This window comes from Mustela lutreola, chromosome 16 (genome assembly GCF_030435805.1).
Source record: "Mustela lutreola isolate mMusLut2 chromosome 16, mMusLut2.pri, whole genome shotgun sequence".
NCBI classification, from domain to species: Eukaryota; Metazoa; Chordata; class Mammalia; order Carnivora; family Mustelidae; genus Mustela; species Mustela lutreola.
In genome coordinates, this window is record NC_081305.1 from 40,616,339 (window position 1) to 40,633,211 (window position 16,873).

Sequence of the window (16,873 nt, forward strand, 5' to 3'; positions counted from 1 at the left end):
TTGTGCTCCCTTTCTCTCTCTTTCTCAAAAAAAAAAAAAAATCTTGGGCACCTGTCATTAAGTGTCTGCCTTCAGCTCAGGTCATTATCCTGGGGTTCTGGGATGGAGCCCTGCATCGGGCTCCCTGCTTTGCAGGAAGCCTGCTTCTCCCTCTCCCCCTGCTTGTGTTCCCTCTCTCACTGTGTCTCTCTCTGTCAAATAAATAAATAAAGTCTTTTAAACATTTTTTAAAAATCTTTTTAAAAATTCCACTTGTTCATTGCTGGCATAGCAAAAATTGATTTTTTATTTTATATTAACCTCATATTCTGCAGTCTTGCCAAATCTGCTATTAGTTCCAGGAGTTTTTGTTGATTCTTTCGGATTTTCTACGTAGGTGCTAATGTCATATGTTCATTAAGACAGGTTTATTTCTTCCTTCCCAATCTTATACCTCTTATTTCATTTTCTTGTCTTATTGCCTGAGCTGGAAGTCCCAGGACAATGTTGAAAAGGAGTGGTGAGAGGGAAAGCCTGTGCCTTGTACCTGATCTTAATGGAAAGACAGAACTTCTTATCATTAAGTATGATGTTAATTGTAGGGTTTTTGTAGATAGTCTTTGGCAAGCTGAGAAGTTCCCCTCTATATCTAATTTGCTGAGAGTTTTTACCATAAATGGCTATTGGATTTTGGTTAAATGCTTTTTCTGCCCCTATTGATGTAGTCCTGTGATTTTTTCTTTTTTAGCTTACTGATGTGATGAATTACATTAATTGATTTTTGAATAACAAAGTAGACTTGCACACCTGGGATAAATCCAACTTGGTGATGATGCATAATTCTTTCTATACATTGTCGGATTTAATTTGCTGATATTTGTTGAGGATTTTTACGTCTATGGTCATGAGAGATAGTGGTCTGTAGTTTTCTTTTCTTCTAAGTGTCATTATCTGGTTTTAGTATTAGGGTAATGCTAGCCTCACAGAATGAGTCAAGAAGTATTCCTTCTGCTTCTATCCTCCAAAAGAGATTGTAGAGAATTGGTACAATTTTGTCCTTAAAGGTTTGGTAGAATTCACCAGTGAACCCATCTGGGCCGGAACTAACTACCTTAGTTACTATTTCAATTTCTTTATTACGTAAACACCTATTAAGATTGTCTAATTTTTCTTGTGTGACTTTTGCCTAATTGTGTCTTTTCAGGAATTAGTCCATTTCATTTCAAATTTGAAATTAGTCTATTTCATTTCAGGTGATGAAATTTGTGGAAATAGAGTTATTCATAATACTCCTTGACTATCTTTTTAATGTCAATAGGATATCTTTCATTTCTTTTTTTTTTTAAGATTTTATTTATTTATCAGAGAGCGATCACAAGTAGGCAGAGTAGCAGGCAGAGGCAGAGAGAGGGGGAAGCAGGCCCCCTGCTGAGCAGAGAGCCCGAAGCTGGACTTGACCCCAGGACCCTGGGATCACGACCTGAGCCAAAAGCAGAGGCTTAACCCCCTGAGCCACACAGGTGCCCCTATCTTTCATTTCTGATACTAGTATTGGGTTATCTCTTTTTTTTCTTAGTTAGCCTAGCTAGAGGCTTATCAATTTTACTAATTTTTTAAAAAGAATTTATTTATTTGAGAAAGAGAAAGCCTGAGTGGGGTAGGAGGGGCAGAGGGAGAAGGAGAGGCAAACTCCCTGCTGAGCAGGGAGCCCAACCCAGGGCTCGAACTCAGGACCCCAAGATCATGGCCTGATATGAAGGTAGATGCTTAACCGACTGAGCCACCCAGGCATCCCTTAATTGATCCTTTTTAAAGAACAGTTTTTGAGTTCATTGATTTTCACTGTAAGTTTCCTGCTTTCAGTTTAATTGGTTTATGCTCTAATTGTCATTGTTTCTTTTCTTCTACATACTTTGCATTTAATTTGCTCTTCTTCTTCTATTTTCCTAAAGTAAAGGTTTAGATGATTGATTTTAGACCCTTCTTCTTTTTTATAAATGCATTCATTGTTATAAATATCCCTCTAAGGACTTCTTTCATTGCACCTGAGAAATTTTGATTTCTTTTTTTTTTTTTTTTTTTTTTTTAAAGATTTTATTTATTTATTTGACAGACAGAGATGACAAGTAGGCAGAGAGGCAGGCAGAGAGAGAGGAGGAAGCAGATTCCCTGCTGAGCAGAGAGCCCGATGCGGGGCTCGATCCCAAGACCCTGAGATCATGACCTGAGCTGAAGGCAGAGGCTTTAACCCACTGAGCCACCCAGGTGCCCCGAAATTTTGATTTCATATTTTAATTTCGTTAGGGTCAAAATATTTAAAAACTTCTCTTGAGATTTCATCTTTGAACCACGTGTTATCTAAAAGTGTGTTGTTTAGGGGTGCCTGGGTGGCTCAGTCAATTAAGTGTCTGACTCTTGATCTCAGCTCAGGTCTTGATATTGGGGTCGTGATTGTATAGTTTCTGGGCTTTTTTTTTTTTTTTAAATTTGTTAAGGTGTGTTTTATGGCCTAGAATGTGGTCTGTCTTGGTAAATGTTTCATATGAATTTGAGAAGAATATTTATTCTGCTGTTATTGGAGGAAGTAGTCTGTAGATCTCCATTACATTCAACTGACTGATGGTGGTGTTGTGTTCCACTATGTCCTTGTTAATTTTCTGCCTGCTGTATCTGTTCCTTTCTCATAGAGGGTGATGAAGTCTCCATGATAATGGACTCACCTACTTCTCTTTGCAATTTTAATAGCTTTTGCCTAACATTTTTGGTGCTCTGGTGTTAGGCACATATATGTTAAGGGTTATTATATCTTCTTGGAGAACTGGCCTCTTTGTCATTATGAGTGCCCCCTTTTGCCCCTGATAACTTTTCTCACTGTGAAGTCTCCTCCATCTGAAGTTAATATAGCTAGTCTTGCTTTCTTTCGATTAGGGTTAGTATGGTCTATTTTTCCTCCACCCATTTACCTTTTTTTTTCTTTTAAAGAGAGAGAGGAGTAGGAGCAGAGGGAAAAAGAGAATCCTTTTTTATTTTTTTAAGATTTTATTTATTTATTAGAAAGAGAGAGACACAATAAGAGAGGAAACAGAAGCAGAGGAAGTGGGAGAGGGAGAAGCAGGCTTCCTGCTGAGCAGGGAGCCCGATGCAGGGCTCGATGCGGGGCTCGATCCCAGAACCCTGGGATCATGACCTGAGCTGAAGGCAGACACTTAACGACTGAGCCACCAGGTGCCCCCAGAAAGAGAGAATTCTAAGTAGGCTTCAAACCCAGCATGAAGCCTGGCATGGGGCTTGATCTCACAATCCAGAGATCATGACCTGATCTGAAATCAGGAGTCAACATTCAACTGACTGAGCCAACCAGTCTCCCCCATCCTTTTACATTTTTTTTTTAAAGAGTGAGAGAGAGAACAAGTGAAAGTGGGGGGGAAGGGGCAGAGTAAGAACCTCAAGTAAACTCCCTGCTGAGTGTGGAACCTGACGAGGAACTTGATCTCATGACCCTGAGATTGTGACCTGAGCCAAAATCAAGAGTCAGATGCTTAACCAACTTGAGCCACCCAGACGCTCCTGCTTTTAATGTGAATGTGTCTTTATATCTAAAGTGAGTTTCTTGTAGACAATATATCATTGGGTCCTATTTTTTCATCCACTCTGACAATCCCTCTTTTAATTGGTACATTCAGACCATTCAAAGTGATTATTGATCTAGTTGGATGAATATCCGCCATATTTGTTACTGTTTTCTATTTGTTGCCTTTGTTTATTGTTCCTATTTTTGTCTTCCATTCTTCTAGCTTTTGAGGCTTTAATCGAGCATTCAGTGTGATTCGATTTTCTCTCCTTTCTTAGCATATCAGGTACACTTTTTTTTCTTTTCTCAGTGGTTGCCCAAGAATTTGCAATATACATTTGCCGTCAATCCAAGTCCACTTTCAAACAACACTATACCACTCCTAGGTAGTGTCAGTAACTTAAAACAGCAAAATATTTCTAAGTCCTCCCTCATGTCCACTGTATCATGTTGTCATTCATTATATATATACATTATTTATATATATGTATATATATAAACATATATATAATATATATACATAATCATATGTTAATTATATAACATATAATATATTGCTTTTATAAGACTATATATCATATATCTATTATATATAATACATTGTTGCTTTTTTTACATTATTGCTATTATTATTTTGAACAAACTTAGATCAATTAAGAATAAAAACAAAGTTTTTATTTTACCGTCACTTATTCCTTCTTTGGTGCTCTCCTTGCTTTGTGTAGATCTGGGTTTCTCATGTATATCATCTTCCTCCTCTCTAAAGAATTGTTAACATTTCTTGCAAGACAGACTATTGGTATCAAAGTTTCCCCAATTTTTCTTTGTCTGAGAAAGTATTTGTCCTTCACTTTGGAAGGATAATTTCACAGGATACAAATTTCTAGGTGGGTGGAATTTCCCCCTCCTAATACTTTAAATATTTCACTATAGTCTCTTCTTGGCTGCATGGTTTCTGAGAGGGTGGAAATGGTTCTTATCTTTGCTCCTTTATAGGCAAGACATGGTTTTCCTCTAGCTGCTTCCAGCAATGTCCTTTTATCTTAAATTTTCTGGATCTTTAAAATGATATGCCTAGGTATAGTGGGGTCTTGTTTGTTTGTTTGTTTGTTTTTTGCATTTATCCTGTTCCGTCGTGTTCTCTGGGCTTCCTAGATCTGAGGTTTGGCATTTGAAATTAATTTGGGGGGACTTCTCAATCATTATTGTTTCAAATATTTCTCTTCCATTCTCTCATCTCCTTCTGGTATTTTCATTGTGCATATATTACACTGTTGTAGTTCTCTTCCGGTTCTGGCAAATTCTGTTCCATTTCTTTAAGTTTTTTTTTTTTTTTCTGTTTGTTTTTCAGTTTTGAAGGTTTCTATTGATAAATCCTCAAGCTCAGAGAGTCTCTCCTCAGCCATGTCTAGTCTAATAATGAACACATCAAAGATACTCTTGATCTGTTATGGTGTTTTTGATCCCTAGCATTTCTGTTTGGTTCTATCTTCGAATTTCCATCTCTGCTTACATTGCATGCTGTCTACTACATTTCTTAGAGCCCTTAGCATATTAACCACAGGTGTCTAAGTTCCTGGTCTGATAATTCCAACATCCTTGGCACATCTGGGTCTGGTTTTGTTTTTAGGTTTGTGCTTTCTCTTCAAGCTATGTGTTCTGCCTCTTAGGATTGCATTTTTTTTTTTTCTTGATAACCAGACACAATGTAGTGGGTAAAAGGAACAGCTGTAAATAAGCCTTCAGTAATGTGATGCTACCATGTAGTGGGCAGAGAAGAAGTCTACAGTCCTATGAATACATCTCAGTCTTTCAGTAGGCCTCTGCCTCAGGCTTGGGAATGTCCTGGGTGCAGACTGAAAAAGTCTGCACTTCCTCCCCGCTCACCCTGAGGTTAGGTGGGATTGGATGGCTAGAGCGGCTGGGAGCTGGGTATTTCCCTCCTTCTATGTGTACGGCTAGAGCTGGCAAGGGTTGAATATTTCCCTTTCCCCAGGTCAGGTAGGCTTTGATAATGCTGCATGGAATATTTCAAAGCAATTATTTACCCCCTCTTCCAGCCACTGTGAGGACCAGGTCTGCTACTGGAGATAACGCTAATATGAATGTGAGTGAGGGCCCCTCATGGCTGGGTCCCCCTGGAGTTTTTTTTTTTGTTTTTTTTTTTTTTTTTTTTTTTAGATTTTTATTTATTTATTTGAGAGAGAGACAGTGAAAGAGAGCATGAGAGACGAGAAGGTCAGAGGGAGAAGCAGACTCCCCATGGAGCTGGGAGCCTGATGCGGGACTCGATCCCGGGACTCCAGGACCATGACCTGAGCCGAAGGCGGTTATTTAACCAACTGAGCCACCCAGGCGCCCCCCCCTGGAGTTTTTAACTCTCAACGTTATCCATGCTGCACCCCCAGCAACTTGTCTGTTACAGGTCAGGTTTCCCGATCCTGGGCCTGGTTCCCATGGAGGTCGCTGCTCTTGGATTTCTGCCCTATAATATGGGATTCTTTGTATTTGCCCATTTCTCCAATTTTGAGGGCAGCAGTCATGAATCTAGGAAGAGTTGTTGATTTCTCAGTTTGCTCGGCTTTTAATTAGTTGTGCAAATGGAGCAGTGCCTTCCAAGCTTCTCACATGGTAGCCCAGAAATCAGAAGTCCTTCACTCCTGTCATATTGCTTAGTTGTATTTCATTGTGGGAATGTGTCTCATGTTTATCAGTGGATGATATTCTAATGGGTTCCATTTATTTTACTATTCCAAATAATACTACTATGAGTATCTATTTTCAAATTTTTGTGTGGACATGTTTTCATTTCTGTTAGGTATACACTTAGAAGTGAAGCTGCTGGATCAGTTTTAACTTTTTGAGGAATTACTGAACTGTGTTCTAAAGGAACGGCACCACCATTTGGATTCCCACCAGCCATGTGTGAGAGTTCGAGTCCTCCCTATTCTCACCAACACTTGTTATTATCTGGGTTCTTTATTGTAACATCCTAGTGGATATGGTGGATATGAAGTGTATCTCAATATGGCCTTTTTTTCTCCTTTAAGATTTTATTTATTTGAGAAAGAGACAGAACTTGTGAGCTTGGGTGGAGGGAGGGGCAGAGGGAGAGGGAGAAGCAGACTCCCTGCCAAGCAGGGGGCCCAAACTGGGGCTGGATCCCAGGACCCCAATATCATGACCTGAGCCAATATCAGATGCTTAACAGACTGAGCCACCCAGGTGCCCCTCAATTTACATTTGATTTATATTTTCCTAATAGCTAATGTTGTTGACCACATTTCCATATGCTTAGAGCTTATTGACATACCTTCTTTGGAGAAATGCCTATTCTGATGTTTTGCCTATTTTAAAATCAGGTTGTTTCTTTTTTTATTGTTGAGTTTTGAGCGTTCTTTCTGTATTCTGGATACAAATCTCATCTGATATACGATTTCCAAAAGTTTTCTTCCACTGTGTGGGCTGTTTTGTCACCTTCCTGATAGTGCCCTCCAAAGGGCAAGGTTTTTAATTTTGATAATGCCCAGTTTCACATTGTGGCTGCTGCTGCCGCCTGTGCATGTGGCGTCGGAGTTAAGGAAACATTGTCTAACAGGAGTTCCCGGAGATTTACAGCTATGTGTGTGTCTAAGAGTCTCGTGGTTTTAGTTCTCACATTGAGATCTTTGATCCATCTTGAGTTAGTCTTTGTAGATGGCGTGAGGCAACAGTCCAACTTCATTCTTTTGCAGGTGGATTTTATTTGTCTCAACACGATCTGTTGAAAAGACAAATATCTCCATTTTCAATCACTTGGCCCCCTTGTTAAGGAAGCAAGTGACCTAAAACATGAGGGCTTGTTTCTGGATTCCCAACTCCGTTCCACCCATTCCTATGACTGTTTTTAGGCCAGTAACTACTGTCTTGATTACGGTCACTTTTTTTTAGGTGATAAGGTTTGAAATTGGGAATTGTGAGTACTCTACCTTCATTCTTTTCCAGGAGTGTTTTGGCTATTTTGCTGTCCTTGAGCATGCATATAAGTTTTCGGATCAGCTTGTCAGTTTTGGAAAGGAGGTCAGCTGGGATCTTGAGGGGACACTACTGACTCTATTGATCATCTTGGAAGGTATTCTCATCTTGACAATAGTAAGCGAATAGCTAATCCTTGAATATGGACTGCTTTCTCGTGTCTCTGGGTCTTCTAAAATTTCTTCCAACAATGTTCTGTGATCTTCAGAGTATAAGTTTTACACTTGTATTTTTTAATTAAATGTATTCCTATTCTGATACCTTTAATGGAATTTTTTAGTTCTTTTTTTCCAGTTTTATAGAAAAATGATTGATATTTCGCTATTAATTCATATTTTGTAAACTGCTGCACTCAATTCAATCGCTCTCTTTTTTCAGATCCCATTTAAAATTCTGAGGGGACACAAGGACCTTGTGAGCTCCTGTAGCTTCTGTGTGGATGACACGAAGTTCCTCAGCTGTTCCCATGACAGTACCCTGAAGCTGTGGGTAGGTGGCCTGGTGTGGGTGGGATGAGAACATCCCAGGAGGAGAGAAGCTGGGCCCCATCTTATGGAGAGTTCCCAGATGCTCAAGGATCCCAAAGACTTGGAGAGAACTTTCTGAGAAAAATGCAGAAGGAGAAGACAAGTGAGGGTTCAACCCTAGTGTCAAGCCCTTGGAGAGAGATGAATTTAAAGCGGTTGCTGGCAGCCTGTTGATTTGGAAACAGTAGGAGCGGGCAATGGGGACCCCTGGCAGGACTCTGCCCCCTGCCCCACCTACTGCTGGACAGTTCCCACTGTGCCTGGGATCTCTGAACTGTGGCCTCTCTTTGGGTCTCTGTCTCATTTGGAAAATTCACTTCCATTCACAGGGATGGTATGGCCAGGCCGGGGACCTGTCCATGAGGGCTGGTTGGGAGGGGCAGGCTTGAGTATGGCTCAGTGCCCCAATGTTCCGGAAACGGCACAAAGAACAGGGATGTGAGATGGTTAGATGAGGTTGCAGAGATGTAGCCACCGAGAACTCTTTCAAAGACTCTGGGCATAGCCCGCAGGTGCTGGCAGGCCTGTCTGGGGGTATTGCCAGTCAGTGAGGAGGATGAGGGAGCAGGGATAGGGGATGGCATTGTCCCTCAGGGGCCAGGCCACAGATGACTGACTGTGTGTCATCTCCTCTGGCTTCTGGGGCAAGAGGGGATAGAAAGGAATCTAGGCTGGTTCCTGGGTTCTGGTGTGGGTAATCAGGTGAAGGATAGCTCCTCACCTTCCAGATGACCACACTGGTCATCTTCTGTGTCATCAGTGGGTACCAAGGCCAGGCAGAGGAGGCAGGAGAGTTTGGGGATGGTCCAAGTTGTTCAGCTGTGTGACTTTGGCTGGTCACGTGACCTCCTGACCCTCCTTGAAACTCTCCTGGTCCAACTCGTGCTGGGGCTACCCCAGGGCCTGCCTGGCCCTTGCCTGGCCCCAACAGGCATCCACTCCTCACCTCAACTGCGGTCCATGAGCTCGTTCTGAGAATACTTTCGGTTCTTCTGAGAGTCTTTTTTTTTTTTTTTTTTTTTTTAAAGATTTTATTTATTTATTTGTCAGAGAGCGAGCGAGCGAGAGCGAGCGCAGGCAGACAGAGTGGAAGGCAGAGTCAGGGGGAGAAGCAGGCTCCCTGCGGAGCAAGGAGCCCGATGTGGGACTCGATCCCAGGACGCTGGGATCATGACCTGAGCTGAAGGCAGCTGCTTAACCAACTGAGCCACCCAGGCGTCCCTCTTCTGAGAGTCTTAAAGCCTTTCCCAACCCTCTGGGAAGACTGAGAAACCAGGGGCGAGGGGCTCTGTGGGTTGTCATCACCCAGGGGAGGGGGAGAGCAGCTTACAAGTGTGCATCGTGCTTGGCCAGCTCAGCTCCCCCCACCCCCCACCCCCCACACAGTCCTCTCACCTTTTGAACCAGTGGAAGGACTCCCTTTTGGGCCAAACGTCTCTAAAAGGGGAGATCTGCCTGTTTGGGGGCCAAAAATTTCTTGTCTCTATTTTTTTTTTTTTAAGAGTATTTATTTATTTATTTGACAGACAGAGATCACAAGTAGGCAGAGAGTCAGGCAGAGAGGGAGAGAGAAGCAGGCTCCCCACCGAGCAAAGAGCCCGATGTGGGTCTTGATCCCAGGACCCTGAGATCATGACCTGAGCTGAAGGCAGCGGCTTAACCCACTGAGCCACCCAGGCGCCCCAATTTCTTGTCTCTAAAAGGGGAGATCCACTTGTTTTCTCTTGTTGTCCCAAGATTAGAGACCATCCACTGAGTTGTCCCTGGTTCTGCATAGTGGCCGGGTGCCTGGCCCACACCAGTGTATCCAAGATACAGTCGCTTCGGCCTGTCCCAGTGTCCCAATACCAGCCTTGCTCATGGCCTTGCCTGCTTCTGCCAAGTTCCCAAGTTCCCTCCCTGTGCCTCCCACCATGCCCCGGCCCCTGGCCCCCACCAGAGTCACCAGTTGTCTGCGTTGGCTAGCCCCACTGACACCTCCTCCAAGAAGTCCTCTTTCCTCTTCCTGGTTCTCTTTTCCTCACCTTTGCCCTTTGGATGGCTTCTCCCATGGCTCTCCCTGCCCCAGTGCCGCTGCCATTCCTGAGCCCTCCCTGCCATTGCCCAGGACACCGCCTTCTCCTGTTGCCAAAATGTCCCTCTGCTTCTCCCTCCTCTCGCCACTCCTGTCACCTCCCATCTCCTGTCCCTCCTCTTGGGCCCCACCCAGAACCCAAGCATCTGATTTAATCTTTCGGAAGCTCCCTTCATCCTCACTGTGGACCATTGTGAATAGTTTGCAAAGTCCATACATGTATGAAGAAGCTGGGGGAAAAATAATTTCTTTTTAGAGATTGGGGGGGGGGACAGAGGGGCAGAGGGAGAGGGAGAGAGAGAATCTCAAGCAGATTCCGTGCTAAGTGCGGAACCTGAAGTGGGGGCTCAGTCTCACAACTGTGAGATCATGACCTGAGCCAAAACCAAGGGTCAGATGCTTAACCGACTGAGCCGCACAGGTGCCCTGGGAAAAATCACTGTTAATCCAGTATCCCTCTAATGTATCGGCATGCCTCATTCCAGTCATTAAGAAACAGCAACTCTGGTGGTTCTTCTCACAACTCAGAGGAAAAACAAGAGCCATCATTTCACAACCCTGGAGTTAAGTGCTACAAGAATGTTGGAATAGAAGTTTATTTTTTTCTTGTTTCCACGTGTATACCCACGTTTACGAAATTGAGACCACTAAGAAACACTGTTTGTATAACCGTTTCAAACTTGAGCTGTGGGTATTGTCACATTTCCCTATTTTCCAACTATTTATTGGGGGAAAAAAGCCCCTCTTTCCCTTTCATTGAAACTGACCAGTTCCTCCTTCCCGCCCCCTGCCTTGAATTATCTGAGTTAATTATCTGAGTCCAGAGGGGTTCTTGCCTCCCAGTGCCAGGTGAAGAGGGTGCTTATTTATTTCAAGAAATATTCAGTACGAAACAGAGACATTTCCACTGCTTTGGATTTCCCTAACAAAATCTGGCTTGTTTGCCATCTACCTCTCGCGGAAGGATTCTCTTCACAGCAGTGCACCTGTTCCAACGTCTGCGGGTGCTGTTCCTTGTCCTGGCCAGCAGGTGTCACTATCAAATGCTGAAGCTGCACATGGACCCTGCGGGGCACAGGGTTGCCCTTAGACTGCCCAGGGACTCTACGAAGACCGCAGTCCCAGGCCCCACAGTGATCATTTTCTTGGTTCCATGTTTGGGCTAGAGTCATGCACCAGCCAGGGAGACTGGATGGCACGCAGGCTACCCAGACCCGTTCTCTCCTCCCGAGCTAGTAGACTTGTGAGTCCAGGCTTGCGACTTGGATGTGTCCTGCCCTGGCAAGGTCCTCTTTGGACTCCTGCTCTCTCCCCCTGCCTCTGATTAGGGCCTGCTGGCTTCCCCAAACACGACTCCCCACTGTTTCAGGTCTTAACGGAGAGGGGGTTGAGGGCCTTGGTCTGTGCAGAATGGGGTTCACATAGCAGGTGTGAGACTACCTGCGAGGCTGGCCTTGGCCGGCAGCTGGGAGCCAGACTGGCCCGTGGTGTCCTGCAATCCGCTAAGTGATAAAGAGAGCTCAGGGCACCCGGACTGTTGGCATAAGCCGTGGTTTGTGCTGAGCACCTGCTTTCCTTCTGGGAGTCTGGATTTTGGTGTATGCTAGAGAATCCCCCCAAAATCCCGGGCCCCAAGGCTCAGGCATGTCTCCTAGATAGATGACACATCACATGTGTTACCACAATGGGGTTGGTGGAGGAATTAGGCGTGTCCCGTGTGACCCAGTGGGAGAGACTCTTGGAGGCTTGCCCTGGTCTCCGCCCCAGGCTCCTTCCCCTTTGCTGATTTTGCTTTGTGCCCTTTGCTATAGTAAATCTTGGCTGTGAGTCTGACTATCTGCAGGGTCCTGTGGGGGTCCTGGAGGATCACTGAGCCTGGGGGTGGTCTTGAGGACCCCTGACATAGGGTTCTTTGCCCCCCAGCACGACTTGGGCTTTTTTTTTTTCCTTAAGGATTTAGTTATTTCTTTCTCAGAGAGTGAGCGAGCACAAACAGAGCAGCAGGCAGAGGGAGGGAGCCTATGCAGGACTCAATTCCAGGAGTCTGGGATCATGACCTGAGTTGAAGGCAGATGCTGAACCAACTGAGCCACCCAGGCACCCCTCGACTTGGGCTCTCAATGCACAGTGGGCTCTGCCCATCAGGAAGTACTGTCCCAGTCCTGCCCCCCATCAGCCGAGAGGCACCCAAGCTCCATATTTTCACCCAGCAACCCACCATCTTTCTAGGAATTCATTGCTTTACCATTAATCTGTTTTTCATGGGGACTTTCCCCTGCAGCTTATCCTGAAACGCTCCTGGCGTGTTTCTAATTGAAAATATTTCACCTCTGCCACAACAGGCGCTTTTCACTTCGGCGTCCTTTTTCTTCTCTCCCTGTTCTCGAGTTATTGCCTGGCTTCGGTCTCATCGTATTCTCCAACTGCTGGCTTGCTACTCATGGCTGGCACCCACTGTTGGCATGCTGAAACTCATTTAACTGCTCCCTTGGGGTGGCCCGGGCCGGTGTGCCCGCCGTCCCCTCTAACGCCTGATGAACTTTTTCCACACAAGTCTTTGAACACAGTTCTGCCTATTAGGAGAGACCACGCAGAGTAGCTCTGCTGGGTCAAAGGGTGTGAACTTTTAACAAGTTCTTGAAATGTCTTGCGAGATTCTTCCAAGCCCCTTGGGCCAGTAGAGATGGAGGAAATTATCTCCGGCCCTGCCCCAGGAGGGGCTGTTTGGGTCTTGTGCCTGTGCAGGGGAGGGGGTGTTCTCCAGGGACACCATGGTGGGAGGGGGATGGGCAGGGTGCCCTTGCTGCTCTGGGGAGAGGCTGGAAAGTTCTTTTGCCCTTTGGAGTGGGGCGCGGGGCATGGGACCAGGGGCTGTCCCACTTTGCTGTTGTGGACAAGCTCAGGGCTGCCATCGAGCTCAGTGCACGACGTCCACCAGCAGTTCAGCGACCTCTCTCTCTCTCTCCCTCTCTCCTGTTGGTTTGAGGATGCTGTGGATGGCTTCGTTATTCGGGATTTCGATCATAAGCCCAAAGCTCCTGTCTTGGAGTGCAGCGTGACGGCTGACAGCAAAAGGTGACCTTTCCTTCGTCTGGCGCTGGACAGGTGGAGTGAGGGCACAAGCCCGTGTGCAGCACGCCAGGAACGCTGCTCTGTCCTCTTGGCAGCTATGTTCCCCCTCTCCCACCTCTGTCGCCACAGTTCCCATGTTCTGCTGTGAGGGTCCAGGGGATACGGCCACTCTTGGAAAAAGTACTGAAAAGACAGTGTGTGTGGTGGCTCAGACAAAGCCAGTCTGCGTTTCCCTCACAGAGTTGCTTTTCCGTGGTCACACCCGTGGCCCCGCTGAAGCTGCAGGAGGCCACGAGGACTGAGTCCTAGGTGGCATCTCACAGGGGAGACAGAGGCCAGGACATGAGATGGCCTTTAAAACACAAGAGGCTGGGATGCCTGAGTGGCTCAGTCGATTAAGCGTCTGCTCAGGTCCCAGGGTCCTGGGATGGAGTACCGAGTTGGGCTCCTTGCTCTGCAGGGAGCCTGCTTCTCCCTCTGCCTGCCCTCCCCCTGCTTGTGTTCACTCATGCCCTCTCTCTCTCTCTCTCTCTGACAAATAAATAAATACAATCGTTTAAAAAAATAAATAAAACACAAGGTACTTTTTTAAAAAATATTTTATTCATATGTTTGACAGAGACAGAGAGTGAGAGAGGCAGGCAGAGGGAGAAGCAGGTTCCCTGCTGAGCAGGAAGCCTGATGCGGAACTCGATCCCGGGACTCTGGGATCATAACCTGAGCCAAAGGCAGACGCTTAACTGACTGAGCCACCCAGTGTCCTAAGGGGCTTTGCTTTAAAATACATTTGCTTGTACCCCGTGCAGCAGCTACAAAGCCAGTAAAAACTCGCATGGGAATCCATCTTCCACAGGGCACACGGATTGTCACAGAAACATGCAACAGGAGAGAGGTACATGTATATTAGTATGGACAAAGGTACATTTATGTTATGTTGCTAAATGTACAAGAAAACATTTTAGAATGAAGTGAGCTGTCAGAGTGTTTCTGTAAAAAGACAGCCCCGTGAGCAGAGAAGGAAAGGGGTGGTCCGTGGTAGGTGTCCCCTCAGAAGAAGACTGTCATTCACAGGAGAGAAGACACAGTCCCTTTAATTCCCCGAAGATGGAGGAACATATCTGGGTGGCTGAGGGACTGAGGAAGAGTGTGCAGTGGTGCCTGGCGTGGGGTTCCATCTGGTTCCAGGGAGGTCATGGAAGAGGCTCAGGTATCATCTTGAGAGAGATTCAGGCATTACTTGCAATCTTGGTCTGAAGTTACATTTTCTATGAAGAATTTTCTATGTATTTTTTTTTTTTCCATAGAGCTCATAGCTGTAACTATCTGGGTCATTTTCTTGGCAGAATTATCACAGCGTCCTACGACAAAGCGGTGAAGGCTTGGGACCTTGAGACAGGCAAGCTGCTGGTGAGTGTGGCCCGCCCCGCGCGGCAGCACAGGCCCTTGACTGGGCCTGGGAGGGGCTCCTTCGGGGGGCGGAGGCTGGGAAACCAGTCTCTCCCGAAAAGGAGAATTTTGTCAGGGACGCCAGGTGATGGACAGGGGAGCGCATTGGGGAAGGAAAGCTTCTTGGGGCAGGCAGAGGAGGGCTTTTGCTGGAAGGATGGGAGGGGTTTGAATACACAAGGAGAGGGAGTGAGGGAGAATGGGGCATGGCTTTCCAGGCTAAGGGGACCAGGCTAAGCCTCTATCCCCCATGGGGATGTGGGATTTGATGGGGCCAGAGTAGAGCTGAGGCCATGGGACAAAGGCCACGTGGTGAAAACACGAGTGTTCTGGGGAGCTTGGATGGGCCGCCATCCATCCATCCTAACCAGCCTGAGACTCCCTCCCTCTCTGTCCAGTGCCCCTGCAGCCCTGGCCCTGCCAAAGGGGCTCCCCAGGGAGCTCGTCACCTTCCCTTTGCCCCTCTTTTCTTCTCCGTGCAAAGATCCACTTAGATTCACCGTAAACATCCCAGACATTATAGTTAATATCTTGACATCTCTTCTCTGTCCGCACACATTTCCAGATGAACACAGGTGAGTATGTTCTGTTAGCAAAGTATCATCACTCTGTGCATACCTTCTGGATCTTGACTTTTTTTTTCCCCTCAAAAATAAATGGTGGGTAAGGACACACTGACGTCATCCTTTCTCATGGACGCGTGGATTCCATGGCGTGGATCAGTCAGGCTGTGTTGCACTATTCCGTGGTATAGGACACTAAGGCTGTTTTTACTTTTCTTTACCATAAGCGACACTACGATGGGGAAACTTGGCATGTAATTTTTATACACACAATGCAATATTTTTAAGGAAATAGAGCTGGATTTTACTGCTAATTTGGTGTAGAAACATGGCCTTTAGAAACTATCCTCTGGACATCTGTGCCAGCTCCTCTCCACTGCACTGGAGCGGCACTCACTATCTTATCAGCCAGACAGCATGGTTTTTAAAACATTTTAGCCACTTGGGTTGGTGGAAAAATGAGACTAGCGTTGATCACTTCCAACTTGGACCGTTTATTCTAAATGTTTGTTTCTTCTCTTGTACATTTCCTGCTCTTGTCTCCAGCCAGTTTTGCTGTTTGAGATGCTTTTCTTTTGCTTCTTTAAGCATCTTGTTAGTGCTTTGATTTATTTTTGGTGCACCAGCGATCTGTGCCACTTGCCAACTAACTGAATTAGTTATCCACCCCTGTTTGACAAATTAGCCTGAAACTTAACAGCTTGAAACAACAAATGCTTATTATCTCCCACTTTGTGACAGAAATCTAGGAGCTGCTTAGCTGGGTGGTTCTGGTTCAGTTTTCTTATGAGGTCACAGTTCAGAGGTCACCAGGGGCTACAGTAATCTGAAGGCTCAATTGGGGCCGAAGGCTCCCCTTCCAAGATGGCGCCCTCACATGGTTTTGGTCAGGAGCCCTCAGTTGCTCTTGCCCGTAGGGCTGCTTGAGCATCCTCAGGACATGGCAGTTCACTCCCCCAGAGTGAGTGATCCAAAACAGAGCAAGGGGGAAGGCACAGCTTCCTTTATGACCTGGTCCCACACTGTCACTTCTGCCATATTCTATTCGTTGGACATGAGTCCAGCCCAGGCTCAAGGGGTGGGGAATTAGGCTCTACCTTTTGGAAGGAAGACTGTCCGAGAATTTGTGGGTGTATTTTATAACTGTCATGGTGGCAATGCCATCATTTGTAACGTACAGAGGGGACCTCCTTTCCTAGAATGTTGAGTAGCTCATTGTCCCTTGCTTGAGGTTTGCTGCCAGCCTCTCCTGGGGGAATGTGAGAGGCCTGAGGGGTGGGCTCTGGTGTCTTATCAATGGTGCGAGGCACAGAGCAGACACTTAATAAACACTTGCCTACCCTAATGAGTAGGACAAAAGTTGGCCATTAGGAGAGCCTTGTGGCCAGTTCCACTAGATGCTATACCTATCCTTGTCCATTTGTCCTGGACACAGAGTCATTAATTACATTGATTAATTTAATTAATTAAAACCAACCCAAATTTAAAATTCAGTTCCTTATTTGCATTAGCCCATTGCAAGTACCCCATGGCCCTGTGTGGCCAGAGACTAGTTAATGTATTGGATGGTGCATAGATGGAACATTTCTGTCATCCAAGAAAGTTCTACTGGACCGAGGGGCTAGAG

At 45.8% G+C, this 16,873-nt stretch overlaps 1 protein-coding gene across 1 annotated transcript in view; it reads left to right on the forward strand.

Moving 5' to 3' along the window:
* WDR88 (WD repeat domain 88) overlaps nt 1-16,873 on the forward strand; it is a 43,358-nt gene that overhangs the window by 6,621 nt on the left and 19,864 nt on the right. Inside the window, exons 2-4 of the mRNA XM_059151928.1 lie at nt 7,943-8,053; nt 13,152-13,240; nt 14,581-14,644. Of these exons, the coding sequence (XP_059007911.1) occupies nt 7,943-8,053; nt 13,152-13,240; nt 14,581-14,644 (264 nt within the window). The remainder of the gene's footprint in view (nt 1-7,942; nt 8,054-13,151; nt 13,241-14,580; nt 14,645-16,873) is intronic.